The sequence below is a fragment of the Oryx dammah genome, unplaced genomic scaffold (genome assembly GCF_014754425.2).
Source record: "Oryx dammah isolate SB20612 unplaced genomic scaffold, SCBI_Odam_1.1 HiC_scaffold_8, whole genome shotgun sequence".
Classification (NCBI taxonomy): Eukaryota; Metazoa; Chordata; class Mammalia; order Artiodactyla; family Bovidae; genus Oryx; species Oryx dammah.
The window spans coordinates 23961602-23985580 of NW_024070192.1; the positions used below are offsets into that span (position 1 = coordinate 23961602).

At 48.1% G+C, this 23979-nt stretch overlaps 2 protein-coding genes across 6 annotated transcripts in view; one reads left to right on the forward strand and one right to left on the reverse strand.

The window, feature by feature from the left end:
* The first annotated feature begins 323 nt into the window (after nt 1–323).
* Nucleotides 324–12199, forward strand: SNX11 (sorting nexin 11). Of its 5 annotated transcripts, none has more exons than XM_040245591.1 (8): nt 370–393; nt 4059–4113; nt 4553–4639; nt 4934–5034; nt 6279–6374; nt 6583–6795; nt 7538–7782; nt 11653–12199. In XM_040245591.1, exons 2-8 carry the CDS (start codon nt 4072–4074, stop codon nt 11733–11735), a joined length of 867 nt encoding a protein of 288 aa, XP_040101525.1. In that variant the 5' UTR covers nt 370–393; nt 4059–4071; the 3' UTR covers nt 11736–12199. The 5 variants fall into 5 exon arrangements, with proteins under 5 accessions (XP_040101528.1, XP_040101525.1, XP_040101527.1 ...); XM_040245590.1 differs by lacking the exon at nt 370–393 and adding an exon at nt 444–626; XM_040245593.1 differs by lacking the exons at nt 370–393; nt 4553–4639 and adding an exon at nt 440–626.
* A 6440-nt stretch (nt 12200–18639) lies between these two features.
* Nucleotides 18640–23979, reverse strand: part of SKAP1 (src kinase associated phosphoprotein 1) — a 292418-nt gene continuing 287078 nt past the window's right edge. Inside the window, exons 12-13 of the mRNA XM_040245595.1 lie at nt 20988–21096; nt 18640–19004 (exon numbers count right to left, since the gene is read on the reverse strand). Coding sequence (XP_040101529.1) covers nt 20995–21096 — 102 coding nt within the window. The 3' untranslated portion in view covers nt 18640–19004; nt 20988–20994. The remainder of the gene's footprint in view (nt 19005–20987; nt 21097–23979) is intronic.

The following is a 23979-nucleotide window of genomic DNA, read 5'->3' on the forward strand; positions in this document are numbered from 1 at the left end:
GCAGGACTGTCCGCAGTTCGGCTTTCGCTAGGACAATCGCGTTTTCGAATCTGAGTGGGCGACCCCTTGATAATTCCGCCGGGGAACAGAAACCTACAGGGTTCAAACGAGCACTCTCTCCAGACTGAGAGAGAGGCTCCCACGTTCCCAATTCTCCCACGCTGACTAACCTTTCACACCTCCCGGCTCCTGGACCCACTTTCGGACCTTCAGGGACGCTTCTTGGCTACTGACTGGCTGCGCTTAACAACGATGGGCGGGACGCGGCTCCGGATTGGACGTCAGAACCCCTTCTCCCCTCGCCCTCATCCCCCAAGCAGCGCCCCAAGAGAGAGGTGCCGGATCCAGAATCCAGCTAGGGCCTGGGCGGTGCGGAGTGCGCCGCCGCGAGAGGTACTGGTCGCTAAGAGCCAGGGCCTGCGGGGGGCGGGGCGCCCTGGGCACCCGGGATTGGCGTGCCTGCAGCCTTCTCCCGACGTGCACCGGGGCGCCGGCCGCTAACCCGGAAGGAGAAGCCGGGACTCTTACTATATGGTGGGGCGCTGGCGGTGTCGCTGTGGGGAGTGGGCGCTGCTCTCAGGTGAGGGGGCGTGGACGGGTTCGCGGGGGGTGGATTCTACTTTCTGATAAGGGCCATGGGTTTGAGCGTCAGCAGTGGTGCTTGAGGTGGGGACCTTGCTGGACATCCTAGGAAAGGAGCAGCCTCACCTCCCGGGATGAAGACGGGTGCTTGGTCCGGATCCAGGGAAGGAAACCTGGCTTTCCATTTAGTTTTATAAAATATATAAAGCATCTTTCCTTCCCACTCCCCAAGCTTAGTAGGCAAAGGGGAATAAGGACCACGTCGTCCTTTGGCTCCTCGTTCGTAAGGAATACAGGAGTTTGCTACGTTGACCCAAACGCTGGGACTGGGAGTAATGGCAAGTATTCTACGGGGACGCAGGAGGCTCTTGCGCTAGATTGTGTTACCTTTGTTACTTAGCTGCAAGTAGAAGGAGTGGCAAGTTACAGATGAACAAAAGGATAGAGCAGAGCTGCTTGGCTGAGAACGGGCAGATGCTGGTCAGACCTGGGGAGCTACTTCTGCTACTTGTGGGTGTTTCAGAAGGAGAGCTTTTTGAGTTGCTATCCGGCACCAAGGGCTGAAGAATGAGCAAGAAGGGATGGGAGTCTCGGCGGCTTATATACTTTTATCACCGGATTTGTGTTTTTTGTTTTTGTTTTTTTTTTTTCGGATTTGTTTTTTTAACATGCCTCTTGAAGTTTTAGAAAGTATTGAAGTATTAGTTTAAATGGGAGTGAAAATTGTGGAGCTAAAGCCTTGGAACAGTGTGTAACAATTCCTGCCTGGAATTGTTTAGACACTGGAAAGCCTTACAGGCTACTTTATAAATAGCAAACAACTGGATTTTCCCCGGAGATACTGGTGCTGGTACAGGTGGAGAAAATAAACTTCAGACGTGATTGAAAGGGCCCAGGAAATGTAGTTAGCGCTGCATGAGTAGCTGGGAGGGCCACTGACTCTATCCTTAGTTGGGTGACACACGGATCCATCTTCCAGATCATAGAGCTAAAATTAAGAACTTTCTCTTTTTCCTCCAAGGGCAGAAATGCTTCATTTCCTCCTGAGGAGTGGGGTCTACAGGGAGGAAGCTGATGGAGAATAGTAGCTGCTAGAAATTATTCCTTGAAGTCTAGGTTTTTGTGTTTGTCCAATGTTTTTAAGGAAAGTTACATTGGAAGCTTTCTAAATGCCCTTTAATCTTAGGGTTAGTGAAGTCGCTCAGTCGTGTCCAACTCTTTGCAACCCCATGGACTGTAGCCCACCAAGCTCCTCCATACATGGAATTTTCTAGGCAAGAGTACTGGAGTGGGTTTCCATTTCCTTCTCCAAATCTTAGGGTTAAGTGTATAGCATCTTGGGGGTCCTCAGACTTTTTACCCACCTCAGATATTTTTTAAGTCAGTTTATAGGTGTTTGTTTCTAAGTGGTGTGAGTCCCAAAAGAAAGGAGAGACACTTGCCCTCAGAGCCCTTGACTCACTCTTCTTGAGCCTGAGTGATGACCATTTAGTTACTGAAATATGGTCCTGAATTTGGCAAACTTTTCAAGGCCCTGGAGATTCGTGAGCTTTACTTAGTGTGTGGATTTCCTTATTGTCATCTTTCTTGCCCTTACTTTCGTGGGAAGATACTTCAGTGTATTTAATTTTGCTCCTATGCTGGGAATATACCAAATGCCTGAAATGAGAAGAGAAAAAAATTTTTTGTTTAATCTGAGGGGATTAATTGTTCACAGTGAGTCGACCTGCTCTCTTCAGTTACAGCCGTTAGCCTGCTTATATCCAGGATGTAATACATCAGTTGTTATGGAATTGGGATTTCCCACTTTTCAGTTCAGGGCCTTTGTGGTAGTGACTGCATCAGATGAAAAGTCAGAATGTCAGCAAGTGTATTATTTAATATGGCACCGCAATCACAGCATTTCCAGTTTGCTGGACTGTATAGCCCAGATTTGTCCTATATCGTGCAGCTTCATCTCTGCATGCAGTGTCTTGTTGTGGAGAGACCTTCTGATATTCTGGAAAAGATTGGGAAAGCTGTGTGCCCTGCTGATTTTGTGGTGTAGATGAGTTCCTCTCCTCCTGAAATGTTAGCCTTGTGTTAGCACAACATAAAGTAGAAGGAAACTCATTAACTGCTCTTCAAATGGTAAAGCAGAACTAATAAGAGAATGTGTTTAAAATTAATTGTGGGACTGTAAAAATGAGTGGGTGTGTGAATGGGCGTAGGGGGAGGACAGGGAGAGCTTAGAGATAGTCTCGTTTTCCCAGGAGCCAGGCTGGATCATTTGTTGGCAGTACATACTGGCTGAAGCCAGTTTTCATTTCAAGGTAAATTGGAAAGGGAAATTAAACCTTATTGTTCCGCCCTTAAGAGAGGAGAAGGAGGTGGAGGCAGCAGCCAGAGTGGATGCTGTTGAAGTGGTTCTAGGAGTAACAAGATTAGTGCTGTATTTTAACAGAAGGTGACATCATGGGCCCCTTTGGACTTGAGTAACCCTGTGCCTCAGCCTTCATGGTCCCCTTGTTGGAGTGGGCGATGTTGCTGCGCATGTAAACTGCCACATTGGGGGAAATCAGTGGCTTAGGCTTTAATGAATCTTTGCAAAGGAGCGGAAAACATCCTGAGTCGACCTGTGCGGCTCTGGGGTGCTTGGGCAGAAGTACAAACCGCATGTTGAGAGGAAATGATTAGAACCGTTGGCTTGGGTTCTGGAAACGGAATTAGCTAAGAGAAGGTCACAACTGGGCAACCCGCTCAGGTGCCCCTGGAACTCTCCAACTCAGATCTGCCTCTGGGGTCCTGGGTGTGCTTAAGCAAGACAAAGGGAGACAGGAGCCTCTGCGTTTGTGGGGTTTTGGTTTTCTCTAGACAGCCAGGAGGGGGCGATGTTAGGCTCAGTTAGAGAGCTGTGCTGTGTGGGCCCAGCAGTTCTCAGGCAGAAAGGTTTTACAGCTCAGCCTGCCAGTTCTGGCCGCCTGAGGTGACATTGTTGACCTGAACTTGTTTTGGCTAGAGGTGGCCCCTGGTTCAGAGTCCCTGCCATGGTCTGAGAAGGGAGGTAAATCCCTCAGGGCTTTTAGCTTGGCCCCCAGCTCATGTGTGTGTGGAGGCTCCCCCAAAAGCTCAGCAGGTAAAGAATCCTCTTGCAACAGGAGACATGGGTTTGATCCCTGGGTTGGGAAGATCCCCTGGAGAGGGGAATGGCAACCTGCTCCAGTGTTCCTGCCTGGAAAACCCCAGGGACAGAGAAGCCTAATGGGTTACAGTCCAAAGGGTTGCAAAGAGTCTGACATGACTGAGCGATGGTGTGCGGTAGCTTGTGTGGGGGGATTTTTTTGCTTCCTCTTAAATTTTACACAAGAGCAAAAAAAGTTGCCTGGATTTCCCCAGGGGGGTCGATTAAAAATTTTCAGGGTTTTGCCCTGGCAAAGAGAGGTGAGAGTAGAGGCATGCTAACAGAGACTGATCCTGAATCTCCTGTCTCTCATCAGATGTTTTCTTCCAATGGGCTTTTGGTGTAGGATGTTGGAGAACCAAGAGCAGGAGGTAAGCGTGTGATTTCCAGGAAACATCTGGGTGAAAGCTTGAGGGGCTCTGGGAGAGCCAGATACCGCTCGGTGGTGGTGTTCTGACAATAATGCCTTAGTGGTTCTGATGTGCTCAGAGTCAAGCGAGAAGAGGGAAATCAGTAGTGAAGGCATGACTGAGAAATGAGGTTCCATTTCCACTTTCTATTCATCGGAAGGTACTAGAATGGAAGCTTCACGAGGGCAAGGATTTTTGTGTTTTGTCCTTGTTCTGCCCCCAGTGCCTTAGCATGGTACCTGCCACATAGAGGGTGGTCAATAAATATTTGCTGAATTGAATGAATAAATGAACAAATGAGTGAACGTTGGCATTGAGTGGAATACTCTGGCCGCCCGTGTGTTGGAACCACCTTACTATGTGGCTGCGCTGAAGCTGAAGGAGCATTTCTTACCTCTAGGAGGTGATCACTGTGCGTGTTCAGGACCCCCGCGTGCAGAATGAGGGCTCCTGGAATTCTTATGTGGATTATAAGATATTCCTTCATGTAAGTGTATCCGACATTGATATTGGGATCAATATACCTTTCAGGGCTGAGGGCCAGTCCTGAGCAGAACCTGTTTATGGAGGTATTGACAGAAGAAAAGGAAGGAGGAGAGGAGAGAGAGCCTGGGGTCTGCCTGAGTTGTTTTCAGGCTGCTGGGTGGCACTGTGCTCTTCTTGGATCCCCTTGACTGGGACTGTGGCCTGGTGACTTGAGTCCTTGGTGAGAGGGATGACGGGGAGTTCGTGTGAACTTGAGCTTTTCCACCAAACCCTTTTCACATGCTTTCTCCTGTAGACCAACAGCAAGGCCTTTACCGCCAAGACGTCCTGTGTGCGCCGCCGCTACCGGGAGTTTGTGTGGCTGAGAAAGCAGCTCCAGAGAAATGCGGGTTTAGTGTGAGTTCTCTTACTTCCTTCTTGGGTCCGAGACCGGCTTCTTAGGTTCTTCCTTGGCAACTGGGGTTTACAATGAAGAAAACTTGGCAGCATGCCAGGTACTAAGGTCGCTGAGAAATGTGTTCTTAAATTATGTTTTCAAGTCAGTGAAAAAAAGTAATGACAGAGTTCTCATTTCTAATATTTTGACCTAACAAAGCCAAACAAATCTAAAGAACATTTTTCTTTTTTATATGCATAGGGCTAAACAAAGGTACTGCTGGCTGTGTGAATGTGCTTCACTGGTTATCAGGAACTTTTTAGCACCTGGACTAATTTGACACATGGTGTTCCTGTCCGTTTGATATGTAAAAATTGTGATTTCTTTTTTCCTTTCTTCTTTTTTGTGTAGAGACCTTTATCCAGAGTTACTACAGACTGAGAGCCTTAGGACAAGCACTGTTGTTCACTCCTCACCTACATGCTGCAGATAAGCCCTAAAACTGGAGGCAGTTTATGACAGTGATTCCAACACAGTGTGGTTACTGAGGGCTGTGGCGACTCTGTTGACGACCTAGCCAGTTAGTTAACATGTGGGATTGATGAGGCCACCGTCATAAGCCAGTCAGAACTTCCTCTGAACAGATCCTGCATCCTACAGTCTGGCCTGCTATTTCAAGCATGTGCCATGCCTCACAGGAGAGGCTAGGGAGGCTGGAAGAGTTTGTGGATAAGTTGCTGCAACCTGACTACTTTTAGAAAATTCCAAGCATGTGATCTTTCGGGAGTAGAGATGGTAGCCTTAATTTACACACAAGGACCCAGCATCCTCCATGTCTCCATGTCCAAGTATCTTCCTTTTGAAATAGTAGTTGATGGTGGGAGTGGGTTCTGAAAACAAGAGTGTCTAGCAGCATGGAGTTTGTAAGTCCTAGGCTTGGTTCAGATGCCAGCTCTGCTGCTTACTTACTAGCTGTGTGGCATAGGGAGATTTACTCAAATTCTCTATTTCCTCACCATTAAAATGGGTACGCTGACATCTTTCTCACAGGGTTTTAAGGAGGATAGATGAGGTTTGTAGACATTTAGCACAGTGCCTGACTCCAGGCGTGTCATCAGTCAGTGTTAACCCTCTGCCCTTGCCCTCTTATCAAATGCTATTTGTGTTGATTTGTGTCTCTTTTTAGGGGCTTTCCTTGATCAGGGACTGGAGTGACTGGGATATTACTTATCTTGGGTATGTGTTACGTTGTGTGATCTCACAGGCCTGTACCTGAACTTCCTGGCAAGTCAACCTTCTTTGGCAGCTCAGATGAGTTCATTGAGAAGCGACGACAAGGTCTGCAGCACTTCCTTGAAAAGTGAGTGGACTTGGAGGGCTGGCATTTGCCTCTGGGGGTGGCAGGGGTGTGTGCGCTGTGCAGAATGGCCCCCAGGAACACACAGGCATGTTTGTGTCAGATGCTTGTGCCCTCAGCACTCACTCACGCCAGGAGGCCTCAGAGGATGGGGCTGGGCCAGCTGCTGTGAGGCTGACGCTCTGCGCTCTTCTGCCTATGTCTGCCCCAGGGTCCTGCAGAGTGTGGTCCTCCTGTCAGACAGCCAGTTACACCTCTTCCTGCAAAGCCAGCTCTCAGTGCCCGAGATAGAAGCCTGCGTGCAGGGCCGGAGCCCCATGTCCGTTTCTGACGCCATTCTGCGCTACGCTATGTCCAACTGCGGCTGGGCCCAGGAAGAGAGACGGGGCTCCTCTCACCTGGCTGAAGGAGACCAGCCTAAGAGGTAACTGAATGCTCTTTTTTGAGACACCAGTGGCTAGGATTACTGTAACGTGGGCCAGTGAGGTGTCCATTGGTAGGGAAAGTAAGGTCATGGCATTGGTGGCCTTTCAGGAGGGCCCCTGTCATCCCATGCATGAGAGCCTTGGGTCTGTGCTGACTCATCCCTGGGAGATGACTCTCCTATTGCAAGCTGGGGAGAAAGAAAAAAAGGCTTTCTTATTTGTTTTGTTCTTTATGCTCTCCCCCTACCCCCGTTTTCCTTAGATAACAACTTTATTGAGATATATTCATATACATAAAACTCACCCTTTTATTTACAACTCAGTAGTTTTTGTTTATTCACGAGGTCATGCAGCCATCCGTCACCACAGTCAGTTTTAGAACAGTTTCATCACCCCTGAAGAAACCTTGTACCTATTAGCAGTGACTCCCCACACTCCCCAACCCCAGACCCTAGGCCTTGGTAACCACTGTCTACTTCCCGTGTGTGTGTGTGGCTTTGCCCATTCTGGACATTTCACACAGGTGGAGTCATACCTGTGGTCTTTTGTGACAGACCTCTCTTACTTGGCACCATTTCCCAGCGCATCCATGAGGCAGGGCATATCAACACTTAATTCCTTCCTGTGGCCAAATACTATTTCCTTGTATGAACAGGCCTCCCTTGTTGTCCGTTCACTTGTATTTGTTGATTTTTGTTTACCTGTTCATGCCCTCCTTTTCCCTTTCCCACTTTTTTCCAGTTGTTGCTTTCTCCCAAGACCCGGCCGGAGGAGCTCTCCCTCACCACCTCCTGGGGAAGAAAAGGATCAGTTCGAGGTGTGGGCTCCTGTGGTTGACTCTGAGGCTCCTCCCTTGGAGAGCCCCACTCTCCCACCCACCTCCTCTCCATCATGCTGTGGTTTTGCAAGACCTGATGAGGGAATCTCTGCTTCTCAGCCTGTGAGGAGAGTCCTGGGAGGGGACCATGCTGTGCCTTTGGATCCTGGTCAGTTGGAAACAGTTTTGGAAAAGTGAGCTCTCCTTGGAGCTCTGGGTTCTGCTCGGAGGTGGATGAAGGCGATGCAGGCAGGGAGACTTGCTCAGGCGGGGTTAGGCACAGGCTGGTGGTGGGAGGCTGGTCCGCTTCCTGTTTTACCATGGCCTCTGCTCAAGTTGGTTCTGTGGAGATTGTTCATAACTCCTCAGGCTTCTTCGATAGGGATAAGACACTGTGCAGGTGTTCGTAAGTTAAGCACAAGACCCAGGAGTTGTTGGTTCTGAGCCAAACCCCGAATTTACTCTCCTGGAAGCTGAATTTCTTTAGATGTTTGTTAATGGGTCCAGGAGCACTGTCTCAGGTGACTGGTTGGGGACCTGTAGGTGGCACATTTTAAGCTACCTTATCAGAGATTGCTCCAGCAGAAATGCTTGTGTTTCTGTTGTGTCATTGTGTTCCAACTGGCTATGTTTTTGCTGAAGTCCCTGGAGCACTGGTTTCTGGGTGGCTGGCCTCTTGCTACCTCCTTGCATGGACAGGGGGGTGAATATTTTTTCTCCCACCTCCTTGCTTTTCCTCCACTCAAAACCACTGAATGGAACGGTGCTGTGACTCCTGACATTGGGGTTTCCTGCGCATCCCAGGACCTCGGCCTGGCTGTATGGGGCCTGAGACCTGTGAAATAGCTTGTGGCCATCCACGAAAGAGAAAGGCTTGGTCACAGCCAAAGGACAGGGAACGATTCAGGGGGCTTTGTTTTGGAAAAGATACCCTGGACTGTCCCTGCCTCTCTGGTTATAAAGCCGAGATGGACTGTCTTCTCTGCAGGGTTAGCTGAGCTCCTTTCTTGTTTGAATCCTTTTCTTCTCCCTTAGTAACAGCTCCCTTTCCCCAGGGCTTCAGCCACCACGTGTCCCTCTGCTGTGTTGCGGGAGGCCGTCTGTTCAGTCCAGTGGGGTGCAGGGGCTTTGTTTCTGCCTGGAGAGAGGGCTCTGGGGATGGAGATGAGAACCAACACGCCTTCCTTCAGACAATGAGGCGTCATGCCCTCCTGCTGCCGTAATTCTCTCCTCTGAGAGCTGGAGCTGGAGGAGACGAGTGCCGCTGGCGTTCTGCTTATCTGCCCTGGCGTCTGTGTGTGGTTCTTCTCCATCTCGCCCGCCCCTCCCTCCCCTGGCCCCTGCACCCTGTCCGTGGGCTCTTCTACTACTCGCCTATGCTGTGGGACTGTCATGGCATTTAGTTCAGAGGCTTTGGCCTGAAATAAAATTCAAGTATTTAAGACTGTTGCTGCAGTTGGTGTCTAACAAGCTGTAGCGGTGGAGGAGGCATTGAGGGCTGGCGGTAGTCACTTTCATAAATCATGAATTTATCAGCGTGGAAATAATGGTTCAGAACTGTGCTCGGCAGCTCTCCTGCGTTGTGTGGGCAGCTCCAGTTCACCGCTGGAGGAAGGACTGCCTTCCAAAGAGGCAGGATCCAGCTCTTCTCGCAGTGATGGCACGAACCTTGTTAGGTGTAATTTACCTGATGCTGCTTCCATCCTTGCAGCCTGTCTGAGGTGCCAGGTGCTGAAAGAGAAATAAAGTTTGTCAACAGGCAGATGCCGAGCCCTGGCTGGGACTCATCTCTCTTCTCTGCCTGCCTCCCCTGGGTCTCTCTTTTATATGACGCAGCAGAGCAAGGCGAGGATAGAAAGCCTACAGAGGCAAATCCAAAATGTCAAAAGAAGTTCATTTAAAAGGGGAAAAAAACTCCATACACAGCCCTCACAAAAACCCGACAGATGCTAAGCTAATGGCATCCGCTCTGCCGATTGGTGGGGATGACTCATGAATATTAATGAGTCCAATGCTCCAAATGGTGCAGCTGTGAACCCAGCTGTGCTTGAAGCTCTCTGATCTCGAAACTTCCAGACAGGAGCCGGAGGTGGTCTGTGTCAATTCCCTACTCAGCCAAAAAACAGCAAGCTGGGTCGGCTTCTTCTGTTCACGCCTTTTCTTCCTGGAGTTGGTGCTCAGCAGCCAGTCCTGCCAGCAGGGTTGGCTGCTGGGACAGCAGGAGCCGGTCAAAGACACGGATGCGATCTTTCTGACTCCTGGTTTTTTTAATGATCCATTGTCAGCAATGCATACAGCAGGACCTCAGTTAATCTAAGGCCAGGCGCCGTCCCGCCGCTGTCTTGTGCAGAGTTGAGTGTAGGCCATGGAAGGAGATGTCCTATAGGGGGAGAGCTTTTCTAGTAACGTGGGCCTAGAGTTACCAGAAAGACAGCAGGGATGGGCTTCCTCCCCATCTCGGCAGCACCGTCTGCTGCTCCCCCGTCTTGCTCTGTCCTGGTGTGTGCGCGGTTGCTGCCGTGGCTGACAGCCTCTGTAGGGAGGATGGGGAGCTACTCGGGGCAGTGGCCTGCTGGGCTGTTTTGTAGAATGGAAATATGTTTTTGTTAGAATTTGGGTTTGAGGTAGGTTCTGTGTCTGACTTACAGTCACTGTACTAATTTTATTTTTTGCTTATCTCGCTTAGCATGTGGGACCTTAGTTCCCTGACCAGGAATTGAACCCTTGCCCCCTAGAGTGAAAGCACAGAGTCCTAATCATTGGACTGTTAGGGAAGCCTCTTGTCATCTTTCTTCTGACACTTACTTATGTGGCCCAAGTCTATTCATCTCCTGTAACACAGGATAAGTGATCCCAAAGTCATAGGTTTCCTTTTGTTTGGTGGGAGGAAGTGTGTGTGGGTGTGTGTGTAGGTGTGTAGGTGTGTGTAGGAGGAGGTGGGTTTTCTTGTGTGAAAATGAGTTTCATACACATTGTTTATTTGACCACGGTGCCCAATGAGGAGGGGGCAGGGGAAGTATGACCCTTATCTTCTAGGTGAGGACACTGAGCTGATCATGGTTTTTTAAAAGTATGTTTCAGGTAGAACTGTGGGAAGAGAACTCTGGGAAGAGATACTTCCCAACTTCTGTAAAACAAGATTCTTTTTCCCCCCAAAAAAAATCTTGAAAAAAAAAGCTGGGGACTTGCCTAGTGGGCCAGTGGCTGAGACTCCATGCTCCCAATGCAGGGGGCCCAGGTTCGATCCCTGGTCAGGGAACTAGAACCCACATATTGCAACTAAGAGTTTGCCTACTGCAACTAAAGATCTCATGTGCGGCAGTGCAGATGGGACATCCTGTGTGCGGTACGGCCCAAACCAGGGATAGCTAAGTCCTCCACTGTTCAAGGAGAAAAAAACTCCCCCACAGATCTTTTCAGAGTTGTTCTCAGAAATCCTCCACACTCCAAAGTTCGCTCACCGCCAAGGCCTTAGAGCTACACCGCCTAGCCCCAGGTGCCTCGTACCCGCTCCCATAGCTTTGCTTAGGAGGTGACTATGACTTTAACAGTCTGAGTGGACAGTAAGTTTAGTTCCATGTTTGTGAATTTGTTTACATGCTCTTGCTGAATATTCTTAACACCCAGGAGTGGGGAGGGCAGTGGACCGGGAGGATGAGAGGTTGGAGGTAGGAATGGAAGCAGCCCAGCCCCCAGCCTGCCTCACGGGGATGTCTCACTGAGCCGGAGTGGCGTCTGCAGATTTATGTATGAGCAGCCAACTGAGGCACCGCTGAAACCAAGCTGAGGAGCCTGCAGGGCAAGCTCGGGACGCCTGGGCACTGATCCTCAGCCACCTCCCCAGGCAGCCTTCTGCCAGCAGAGACTGGCTCTGTAGGGAGAGTGTCACCTGGCTCGAGGTAACCCTTCTTTGAGCTGGGGATGAGTGTCCCTCTTCCTGCTCTGTTTACAACTGTACCTTCTTTGCTGAGGGGTTTTTCAATCTGCTGTGAAACCCCCCCCACCCCCACCATGTTCTCGCATCTTCATCCTGCCCCAGCTCTTCTCTCCAAGGAACAGTTGTCAGCTGCTCCCGTGACCAGGTGTCCATTGGGCTCACCAGCGGGGCAGCAGGAGAAGTAACCCATGAGGACAACCGCTTCCCCCTCAGTAACGGCTGGATTTGGAGTTGGAAGGCTGGAACCTCAAACGTCAAGATAAATAAACTTGGACCGTTTATGCTCCAGAGGGTGAAAAGTGCTGCGTTTGTAGGAGACAGCGCACCTGGCTCAGTGGGCAGAGTCAGTTTGCTCCCTTCTGCTCAGGGGAACCCAGGTCCGCTTCCCCCAGCAAAGGAGGAGACGGGCGCTGACATGGCAGCGAGGGAGGTGTGTCGTAAGTGGCGAGTCGGGGAAGCGACTGTGAGAGTAAAGGAGCGCCCGAAGGCCTGCAAGGGCTCCGCCCCGGGGAAGGGCAGGAGCAGGAGATGCTTCTGTGGTCTGTGGAGTACCAGTCCTTACCTGCGGCTGTTAAAGTCACTCCTTCCTATTTTCAGCCTGCTCGACTTTTTCTTTTAAACAGCCTTTCGAAGGGGCCAGCTAGTTAGAGCCTTTTTGTGTGTGTTGTAAGTGTTTCAGGCTTTTAATGCTCCAGCCCCGTGTGTGTCCCTTCCCCTGGTGGCCTGGTTGGCGCGGGAAACCAGGCCCACCAGCAGCCTGACCCGAATCCCTCCAGCAGAAGGCCAAGAATAGTGAGAGCCTGCAGCGGTTTGTTGGAGGCAATGTAACCTGCTTGCAAGCTACAAGACTTAGATATATTCTACCAATTAGGGCACATCTGTTAGCAGTGTTGAAAGGCAGGCACTGTCTCTTTAAGAGCCATCCCACTCCTCTCCTTGAGTGATGAGGGCTGGGAACACAAGGGAGTCAGATGCTGATTAAACAGTCCTACTGCTGAGCTCTGTTAGAAAATTACTGTAATTATGATCTAGTCCCAGCAGAGGGATGAGTTCCAATCCTGCTAATAACCCTTCCAGGTGCCTCAGATTCGGGGCCCATGGGAGGCAGCGTGGACAGGGCTCTGGCTGGCCCTTCAGTCTGCCCTCTGCAGGCAGAGACAAAGGTCCTGGACCCCTCATCTTCTTTTGGCCTCCTGAGAAGGTGATGGGTTTTGGTTGTGTTTTTATTTTTTGATTCTTCACAGAGCTCCTGGGAGCCATTCTGTAAGAGAGGACTTTCCCCTAAACTAGCACGAAGGATCAGGAAAATCATAGCCTTAAGATGACTGTCCTGACCCCCAACTCTGCCCAGGACGAGCAGTCGGCACCGCACCAGCCCCAGACCAAGCGCAGGGATCCAGCGTGGGCCCTCACACCGCCGCGGATTCTGTGCCAGTTCTGGGAACCTGGGCTTCTTGCTCTGAAATAGTATACAGGGTTAAAATTCAGTCCTGATTGAGACTTTCAGGGCACCCCTTCTAGGTTTCTGCTACAGAAACAGGAAAAAGGATAGTTACTACGGGACTCACTGTGGTGCAGCTCTCTGAATCAGAAAGCGCCAGTATATTCTTTCGAGAACATCACTCTTGTGGTGCGGTTCCGCGGCAGTGCAGGTGAGCAGATCTCCATGTTCCTGTTGCACATGGGGGCTGGCTTGCTGGTTTTTAAACCCTGAAGAATTCATGACAGTTATACTCTGTCCTTCCAACTTCTAAGCCTCTCCCTGTCACTAATGTAGTGGCTGAAGTGCAGCCTTTTAGAAGACAAGGCAGTTTCTCTTACTTGGACCTAAGCAAATCCATATGCCTTGAGACAGTGGTTCTCCACCGGGGTGGTTTTATTCCCAGGGCACATCTGACAATGTCTAGAGACACTCCTGTCAGAAAGGGTGGAGGCAGCTGGGGGGATCAGTACTGGCATCTAGTGGGTAGAGTGGCTGAACATTTGACAGCCCCCTAAACATAAAATTATCTGGTCCCAATTTCAGTAGTGCCACGCTGAGAAGCCCCGTATCAACAATGAAGCAGTAAGCGATGAGTCGCCTCCACTGCACTGCTTGGGAGATGTGGAAGAAGTGATCCCAAATCTCCAGATGCCAGGTGCTTTCTTGGAGGTGGAGTATATTAACGATAGGCTGAGCAGGGTGCCCACTGTGGGCGGCATCCAGGAAATGTAGGTGGTGTGCATGTGCCATGTCGGTGATTCAGGGCAGAGCAATGCCTGCGCCTGACTGTGGTTCAAAGGGAGCTGTTTGTAGCCTGTTTTCTGTTCCATGATCGCATGTGGGGGATAAAAGGTGTCCAGCTGCTCACCATCAGGCTAAGAGGATCTGCAGTGGAACCAGATGCCTTCTTTGAGGACTTGCACTAGAAACCTCTTGGAACTCACTCCCATCGTGGGAGGCAAGGAAGTGGCATAGTATTGCCCGGTGCCACAGAATGCTTCCCTCGGTGGCACTCTGCCAGGTGGTGGGGTGGCAGGCCGTGATGGGCCCCGTGAGGGAGTGAACACACACAGCTGCCGACGGCTGGCCACTGCCGTGAGCAGCTTGATGCCAGAGACACCAGGCCTCTCAGAACAGCCTGGGCATCAGGAAATGAGAGCCTGGTTGGCAGGGTTTGCCTAGAGGCCAGCCCTGCAGGGGAGAAGGAATGTCGCCAAGCATTGTACCAGGAGAACCAGTTCATCTCTCTATCTGCTGCCCACTCCCCTGGTGACTAGATAACCTATTTTGGCATATTTTTAGGGTGACCACTCATCCCTGTTTACACCTACAATTCTGGCATCCTTATTAGTAATGCCACCTTTCATTTCCAAAAAATGTCACTATTTAGAAAATAAATTACATAGTCTATTAATTGTACTTTAGTTTCCTCAAATACTATAGTTTTTTAGGGGTGGGAGCATTATATTTAGAAAGGATTTTGGTACAAAATAGGCCACATCTTAAAATATATCATTAATTGAATCCCAAGAGTAGCAAAAGGGTAGTCAGTTCATACTAACTTAAAAAAAAAAAAACAACCAAAAACAAAAACATGTTTTCTGAGCAGTTAATTTTTGATAGGAAAACAGGGAGAATTAATTCAAATCCCTTGAAGAAGAAAAGTCTCTTTTTAGTTTTTTTTTTTCTTTTTAGTTTTAAGTTTCAAGCTTCCTGCCCAATCTCTGTAAATTCTAATGGGAAATGAAATAGCTGGGCAGAAGAGAGGGGAAGCAAGGGACTAGGGTAATCCACAAATGAGAAAATTAGTTTGAGTCACTGGGCTGTGTAACAGGGATAATCCTCTATGCAGACAGCTGCTTTTTCTAAAGTCAGCTCTACAGAGTCTGCTGGTGCTCTGGGAATTAGCAAATCAGTGCCACTCAAGATTTATCCTCACAGAGTCGCTCCTGGTGGGGAGACCGCAGGGAGAGTTTCCTTTTGGCCAGAGATTAAAGCGCCTCTGTCCCTGGTGTCCAGGAGTTTTGTTCTCAAGATGAGAAGGGGAAAAAGAAAGAACATACGAACATACGTTCGTTCCTTTTCTTTCTTTTCTTCCTTCTCTTCAACTCCCTCATTCTCAGACTGATTTATAAAAGCAGGACTGTCCCACCTCCTGCCCCCGTGCAGGCAGGGGCTTTGTGACGCCAGTGCGTTATCATTATGTGGTTGGTGTGGAATGTGGATTTTGGGAATGTGTCACCGGGGTGTCTTGCCACAGCAGCAGAACTGGAGTGATTCAATTAGCAGTGCAGCAGACCTCGATTTTCAAAAGTTCCTTATGTCATTTCCTCTTTAACAGCAGATTGTGTGTGATTTTTGTTCATCTTTCACATCTTCAGTTTTGCCATTTGAAAAGACTAACTACATTTAAGGTGGTGCAAATGAGCAAGTAAAAAAAGTTAAATGCGCTTTTAAAAAAGTTAACACTTGAAATCTAGGCTATTCCTTACATAAAGTGAAAGTGGCTCAGTCGTGTCCACTCCTTGTGACAGTCCATGGAATTCTCCAGGCCAGAATACTGAAATGGGTAGCTGTTCTCTTCTCCATGGAGTCTTCCCGACTCAGGGGTCGAACCCAGGTCTCCCGCATTGCAGGTGATTCTTCACCAGCTGAGCCACCAGGGAAGCCCAAGAATCCTGGAGTGGGTAGCCTGTCCCTTCTCCAGGGGATCTTCCCCACCCAGGAGTCAAACCGGGGTCTCCTGCAGTGCAGGCGGATTCTTTACCAGCTGAGCTACCAAGGTATCTGTTCCTAACAGGAGGGATGACACTGATTTGGTTCCACTTTGAATGGAATCAAAAGTCTGGGTTTAGGGAATGAGACTGAATAGGAGTTCTCCTGTCTTTTCCATTTTTATTCACCAGAGGGAAAAGATATAGTTGGTTTTGAATTAAATACAGATTTCTAAGAGACAGACCATCATGTCAGAAAATTTAATATTGAGGTAATTGTAAAACAGTGTCTACGCTGTTTTGCTATATGGATGACAGAAGAAACACACTGGAAAAATGTATTTTTAATGAAATGTAGCTGAAAGATTGCTTCCAGAGCATTTAGTATTCTCAGATATCAACTTGGATGATGCAGGCCGAACTGTACCAATCTCAGGTCAGATTATCCAGTGGATGTTGGTAAGTTCTGTGTTAATTATTATTTATCTGTAAAGATATTTATACAGATATTTATCTGTAATGGATATCCGTACATTTGCTTCTTAAATACAGGATTTTAGCTTTCTTATTTTAACATAAAATCAAGGAAGGAAAAAGGTGTCCCACTTTGTGCCCTCTGCCCTCTCGAGTTTCATGTGCTAGTGCAGTTAGTGGCTGTTCAAAAGCCATCCTACATATAATGTGGTTCGTTAAGTGCTCTAATGCCCCAGTTATCCAGTTAGTCACAGGCAGTAAGGTGGGGGTTTGGTTAGTGGAGTCAAACAGAGAAGCAGTAATCTGATTAACCAGTTGCTTTCTGAGACTGTTGGCTAAGATGGTGGCTGTGGAATTGAGCAGATCTGCTAGATGACGTTTAGCTTCAGGCAGACTGTAGGAATCCACTGCTTTCTCCTTCACAGAGAATGCCCTTTGTTTGTAGATGGTCTTGAACTTGCTGTATCTTTTCCAGCATGTAACAAGGTCAGGAACGGCCAACTGGCTATAGACCAGATTCCCAGTTGGTCCACTTGTTTCTTTTAGGGCGAGTCTTTCTTCTTCCTCTTTTGCAGCGAGGATGTGAGCGTGGGGAGGTAGATGGAGGTGCCAGAAGACCCTTGTAGTTTGGCGGATGATTTCCTCAGGTCTGCAGGTACAGAAAGGACTATCGCGGTGAGGGGGCTTTGTTTTAAAGGTCATGCCACCGAGTGTCCCCACCTGTGCAGAGTGGAGAAGCACCTGACCTCGCTCCTCTTTATACCTCTTCTGACCCTGGCCCAGATACCTCCTCTTTCTCTTCCGGTTTCTCCTTTTCTGCCTTTCCTTATGGAACAGTGGTGGTACAATGGTATTCTCTTCTTTTAGCCACCCAGCCTTCCGGACTTGGGACTCTGAGGATTCTCCACAGAGGAAGCAATTGGGTAGAGTGGTTTCTGTTTGCTCCTTCTGTTAACCACTTCAGAACAATGCCCATTGTCTTTACCTGTAGGTTGGGATTGGTGCAAATGTTCCTAAAACAGAAGGCAATTGGTTCCCTTTGGTTCATCTGCGCATCTGCTGCCACCTAGTGGTTGCTTCTCCTTTGGCACCCTGTGTAAAGTTGAGGGGCTGTCACGGACAGTTCTGTAGTGCCTTTTATCTCTGTCTCTATTTTTTCCCCTCCCAGACCTAAATTGTCCTCTTTTTTTTTTGGTCCTCTTTTTTTATATCTTTATCCATCACATATACACAAAGCTTCCTTTTGTTTTACTCCTGGGTCAGAAAAATCTGGAAATGAATAGCTGGCATAGGACCTTTTCAGAAACCTGGAATCCACTAACAACATCCCTGTTTGTTCCCAGTTTCTCTCTTTGGTGACATGAAGTAGTATCTTACTGCAGGGCTATGAGATGGCAGGGACAAAGGATACTGCCAATCCAGGACAGCTCTGAATAGGAGAAGCTTTGAAGATGAAATTTCCTTAGCTGCTCAGTTGCCCATCTCTCAACATTTCTTGTGTAGAGGGTCAGGCATTAATAATAACTAAACCTTATTGAGCCGTTACTATGTGCCAGATGGTGTCCCAGGTATGTTACACTTATTAACTCCTTTAATCTCTTAATGACCCAGTGAGATGGAGTATACCCCTTCTAAGGTGAGGAATTTGTTTCCAGGCTGATCCCAGAGTTTCTTTTTTTTTTTGGCCACCCCACATGGCTTGCGGGATCCTAGTTCCCAGGATTGGGAAACCAGGGATTGAACCTGGGCCGGCAGTGAAAGTGCCGAGTCCTAGCCACTGGACTGCTAGGGAAGTCCATCAAAGTTATGTTCTTTTTTTTTAAACAAAAATTTTAAAAATTATTATTTATTTATTGGTTGTCCTGGGCCTTCTTTGCTGTGCACTGGCTTTAGCAGTTGCAGCTCGAAAGCTCTAGAGTGCAGGCTCAGTAGTTGCGGTGTACAGGCTTAGTTGCTCTGAGGCAAGTGGAATCTTCTGGGACCAGGGATTGAACCGGTGTCCCCAGCACTGCAAAGTGGATGCCCATTCACTAGACCATCTGGGAAACCCTCAAAGTTATGTTCTTAGCCATTATGTTTTGCTGCCTCTTCCAGGCACAGACACCCTGAGTGCTAGCCCCAGGAAACAGGGCTGCGTAGACACAAGCCTTCCCCACAGCACTTCCTCAGCCTGCAGGACACTGGGGCTGGTAATTGAGGCCCCAAAAGGAACTCTCCAATGTGCTGACTCCAAGGACGTGCTTTTGGCCCTGTCTCATTTCAGACAGAGTGAGCACAAAAGATAAAAATAACCAAGTAGGTGGGCTTTCGTTTTCTCTCGGGCTGTTCCTTCCCATGTTGTTTGGAGGTGATAAGAATGCCCAGAGCCAGCATTTTGATCCCAGTTTACAAAAAGAAACACAACTCCATCACACGGGGTAAAGAACCAAATCAGAAGTTTATTTGTGCTTTTGAAACCAGCCAAAGCAACCAGCAATTTCTTCCTCCAAAGGCTTCCTTCTCTCTCACCTTCTCTGAGACAAGCCTGTGGAAAAGGCAGAGGTGGGTGTGTGGACACGTTTAGCAATGGCTCAGCTGTGTGGAGGCAGGTTTAGTAACAGGTCGGCTGAAGAGGCCTCTTCTCACTTGTCTTACGGTGGTTTACGTTCACTGTGCAGGGGTGTCAGTGGCTTGGGTCTCTTCTCTAAAGAGAAGAGGTGGTGGTGGTGGTGGTGGGCTGGCAGGGGTAGAGAGTGGGCTCTCCGTTTCTTCATAAAGGCAGGGTAGAGAGAAGGATGCGTGTCCTAAACGGGGAAACACACATAAATCTGCTTTTATGATTCGAAACATAGAAGATATAAAAGGGTGTAGAGTAAAAAGTGTCTCCCTCCTACCCTGTCTCACAGTCATGTAATTTCTCTGTCGTTGGAGGCAAACAGTGTTATCATCATCTTTCTCCTTCCAGTGATATCTCATACAATCTCATACATATAGAAGCAATGAGACTCCCTTTTTTACACAGATGGAGCAAATTAGACCTACCTTTTACTACTTTTTTTTTTTTTTAACTTACCTACATATCTCAGAATGTATTCCATAGGTGTGGAGCGCTTTTTTTTTCCTTACTGTTGCATAGTTTTCAATTCTATGAATTACTACAGTTCCTTGGGGAGGTCTCTATTGAACGTTTAAGTCATTTCCAGTGGTTTGCTATTACAGGTAACCTTGTGTGCATATTATTTTGCCTGTGTGCAAGTGCACCTGTAGGATAAACCCCTAGATGTGGAATTGTTGGGTCAAAGAGAACGAGGAGAGAAACAAGTTTGTCATTAAGTAAATGACAGAGTGACGTAGGGAGAATTTATTTAGATTTGAAGAGAAATTCCAACTCTTCTGCATTCAGGGCCTAGAAATGGAGTCCTCACTGGGAAAGTCATAAAGTCAGACCTTGAGTGAGAGGCGCAAGCTGGCGCCTCGTGATCGTACAAGGGCATTAGAGAGTGAGAGCTCTCCTTATGCAACGTCCTAAATGCGCAGCTAGGACACTGCTGCTGCCACTCGAGTGGCCCTGGTCTGGAAGGTCCCGAGGCCCGTCACTGTCACTGTCACACGGGCCACCCCCCACCCCCAGCAAGAAAGGCAGCTCCTGCTTCAGGTTGGAAGATGGAGCCCTGGTGTCCTCCACCACCATCCTAATTCTAATCATGTGTTATCCCACCCAAAGCGCGCACGCACTCTGCTGCTTAATGTGGTATAATGTGGTTCTTGCTCATAAAATGCAACCCACAGTCTTTTTGTTTAGTTGCTAAGTCATGTCTGCCTTTTTGCAACCCCATGGTCTATAGGTCCTCTGCCCATGCAATTTCCCAGGCACAAGCACTGGAGTGGGTTGCGATTTCCTTCTCCAGGGGGTCCTTTCGACCCAGGGATTGAACCCATGTCTCCTGCATTGGCAGGTGGATTCTTTCCTGCAGAGCCATCAGGGAAGCCTGTATTATTACCTGAAAGTTAATTTGATTATGTTCCATAGGAATCCTTATACTGGATTCCTAATCTTTGCCAATCATATTGCAATACATGGGCATTTGGGGGAAATGTTGCCCGGGATTTGAGAGCTGTGGATAAAGAAACCCAGATCCATCCTTGTGGCAAACATTCCTAATTGCTCTCCAATATTTATTCTCTCCTTTTAAATTTACTAGTGCCTCTCCTCCTCCCGACCACTCCACTTTTATGCTGGATACAGGTTCTACCTAGAAGAAACTTTCTTTGTAGCTTGGGGTGTCTGTATATCCGAGTTCTGACCAATGGGATATAAGCAGAAGTGGCGTGTGCAACGTATCTGAGGTGTCCTTAGGAGAGAGGTGCGTGTCTCCTTTCTCTCTCCTGTTGGGTAGGAAACTGACATGATAGTTGAAACTGGAGCATCCATCTTGGGCCATTAGGTAACCATGGCAATGCTGACCACATGCAGTGTGGCAAAAAGAGAAGGTACCTGGGACCTGAGCACCTTGGATTACTTACCTCCAGATTCTTACAGAAGAGAAAAATAAATTTCTGTGTTAATTAAATCACTGTTATTTTGAGTTTTCTGTCACACGTTATTGAATCTAATCCTGACTGACAGTCCCCCAATTTAGGAAAAACAATTACAGACTTAGCTTCTTTCAATGGTAAATTACTGTCATCGCTTTTGGAAATGAAGAAAAGTTACTTCACTGGCAACTCTCATCCTTCACAGAGAAATGAAGGCATGGCCAACAAGTCTATTGGCATGGTTCTGATACCTGGGCTTCATCTTTCTTCCACTTCAAAGGCAGTGGTGAGATAGTCCTTTGGAACAATCCCAATGAGGCTGTTCAGTTCTCCGACCCACCAGCCATACATACTATATTCCTGAAAAATGAAAAGAGGGTGGTTTTGGTTGGAATTTAGTCATGCTTCTGTTAATCTTAGGTAATCTGTTAATGATCACATTGAGAGTCTGTTGGGTGGTTTCTTTGTTGACACTATCAGTACAACTCATTAAGACTCCTGATGGGATTGCTAAAAGTTATCTGGGGCTTGCCTGGTGGCCCAGTGGTAAAGAATCTGCCTGCCAAAGCAGGAGACACAGGTTTGATCCCTGATCTGGGAAGATCCCCCATGCTTCGGGCAGCTAAGCCCAAGTGCCACAGTTATTGGGCCTGTGCTCTAGAGCCTGGGAGCTGCCACTGCTGAGTCCACATGCCACAGTTACTAACGCCCAGGCGCCCTAGAGCCTGTCTCATTGCACACTGAAACTGCAGAGTAGCCCTGGGTTCCCACAACTAGAGAAAAACCTTCACAGCAGTGAAGACCCAGCACAGCCAAAAATAAATCAATAAAAAATTATTTGAAAAGTTCTCTAGAAGAAAGCAAGCAAACTTGGTGCCATGGCTGAACCTGAAGAGCATGTCTTCTACCAAGCAGAGTGGAACAGCTTCTTTGGGGAAAGCTGGGCACACCCCAAAATGCCAGAGCACTAAAGTATGCAGGGAGTCAGGTCATAGTTCAAATCAATATTTCCCAAGCTTCTTCCATGTGCAAAGTGCTATTTGAGTTCCCATGAGATGGGTGAGAGTCAGAACACTGCCTGCTCCCCAGGAGTTCACAGCATAGAGTAATGGGCTTTGGAGTCAGACAGACTGGGATCTCATCCCTACTTGGTCATTTAGTAGCCATGTGACCGGAGGGTCTCCTGGCTTTAACTTCCTCTTCTGTAAGAGTTGGGATAACATCACCCCTCCCCTCTGTGGTGGGAGACATAAGTGATGCCGCCAAAGTGAAAATAATTCAGTGTCTGATACATAGTAGACGCTCTGAACATTAGATGCCTCCCTTGGAATAGGTGGGAGGTTGACAAGCACGTCAATAATAACAGGCAGGACATGATAGGCAGGGAGGGGGCAAACAAGAAGGGGATTGAGAGGGTTTAAAAGAAGGGCAGTGCAGGGTTGCGAACAGAGCTCCTGGAGTACAGAAGAGCTGCTCAAAAGCACAGTGGCTGAGGGGCGTTACAGAACTACTGCAAGCATGGACATGCCTTCCTTCTTTTGAAGGAAGACATTTAGGAATACATGGGAAGTGCATGTGTTCCACTTCAACTGGATCTATCTTTTGCCCAGCTGACTGCTGAGATCTAGCAGAAAAAGAAAGAAAACCAAGTTTCTGACACAATAAAATTCTGGGTCAGCTGATTATCTTTTTGTTTCTTTTAGTGGGTCTCCCCTCTTCCAACTCTGCCTCTCCCCTAACTCTCAGCAGCTGACCTCTTTTCTACCTTCAAAGAGAAAAGAGAAGCTGTCAGATCCATCAAACTTCAGCCACCAAAACAGGAACTTACCTGTATTGACAATCACTCTTCTGTTCAATTAAAGTGGAGGAAGCGTCCCTCCCCTGGTTATGCACTTGTAACTCTCTGCTTTGTTTCTTAGAGACCAGGTTCTGAGAAGTCTGATGCCTGCCTCTAATGTAAATGGCTCCTTCCATCAGCACTGAAGTGCACTCAGGTTTCTTTTGTCTTTGAAAACAATTATTAAATAGTTCCTACCACATGTCCGCGGACTTCCCTGGTGGCTCAGTGGTAAAGTATCCACCTGCCTATGCAGGAGATGTGAGTTTGATGCCTGGGTCAGGAAGATGCCTTGGAGAAAGAAATGGCAATCCACTCCAATATTCTTGCCTGGGAAATCCCATGGACAGAGGAGCTTGGCAGGCTATATATAGTCCGCCGGGTTGTAAAATAATTGGATACGACTTGGCGACTCCACCACCACCACATGTCTACTTCCTATTTAGACTAGCCTATCTATGCAAACTGCCAATTCACAGTCAAATTTATTGAAAGAATTTATTTCATTTACTGCCCCAACTTCTTGCTTTCTCTTCACTCTCTGAGCCACTGTAATGTAAATGCTTCTGCCTTCATTGCTCCACTTACGCTTCCTGCTGCTGCTGCTGCTGCTAAGTCGCTTCAGTCGTGTCCGACTCTTTGCGACCCCATGAATCACAGCACACCAGGCCTCCCTGTCCATACCAACTCCCGGAGTTCACTCAAACTCACGTCCATCGAGTTGGTGATGCCATCCAGCCATCTCATCCTCTGTCGTCCCCTTCTCCTCCTGCCCCCAATCCCTCCCAGCATCAGGGTCTTTTCCAATGAGACAACTCTTCGCATGAGGTGGCCAAAGTAATGGAGTTTCAGCTTCAGCATCATCCTTCCAAAGAAATCCCAGGGCTGATCTCCTTCAGAATGGACTGGTTGGATCTCCTTGCAGTCCATGGGACTCTCAAGAGTCTTCTCCAACAGCACAGTTCAAAAGCATCAATTCTTCGGTGCTCAGCTTTCTTCACAGTCCAACTCTCACATCCATACATGACCACCGGAAAAACCATAGCCTTGACTAGACGGACCTTTGTTGGCAAAGTAATGTCTCTGCTTTTTAATATGCTATCTAGGTTGGTCATAACTTTCCTTCCAAGGAGTAAGCGTCTTTTAATTTCATGGCTGCAATCACCATCTGGAGTGATTTTGGAGCCCACCAAAGTAAAGTCTGACACTGTTTCCACTGTTTCCCCATCTATTTCCCATCAGTCCTCAAGTTCTGTCAGTTCTCTTTCCAAAATATCACTGGACTCCATCCACTTCTCTCTATTTGCATTGGCAACGACTTAGGGTCATGTCACTGTCCCCTCTCCTGAAGACTACAGAAGCAATATCCAAATTGGTTTCTGTATCTCCATTCTTATTCTCCAATC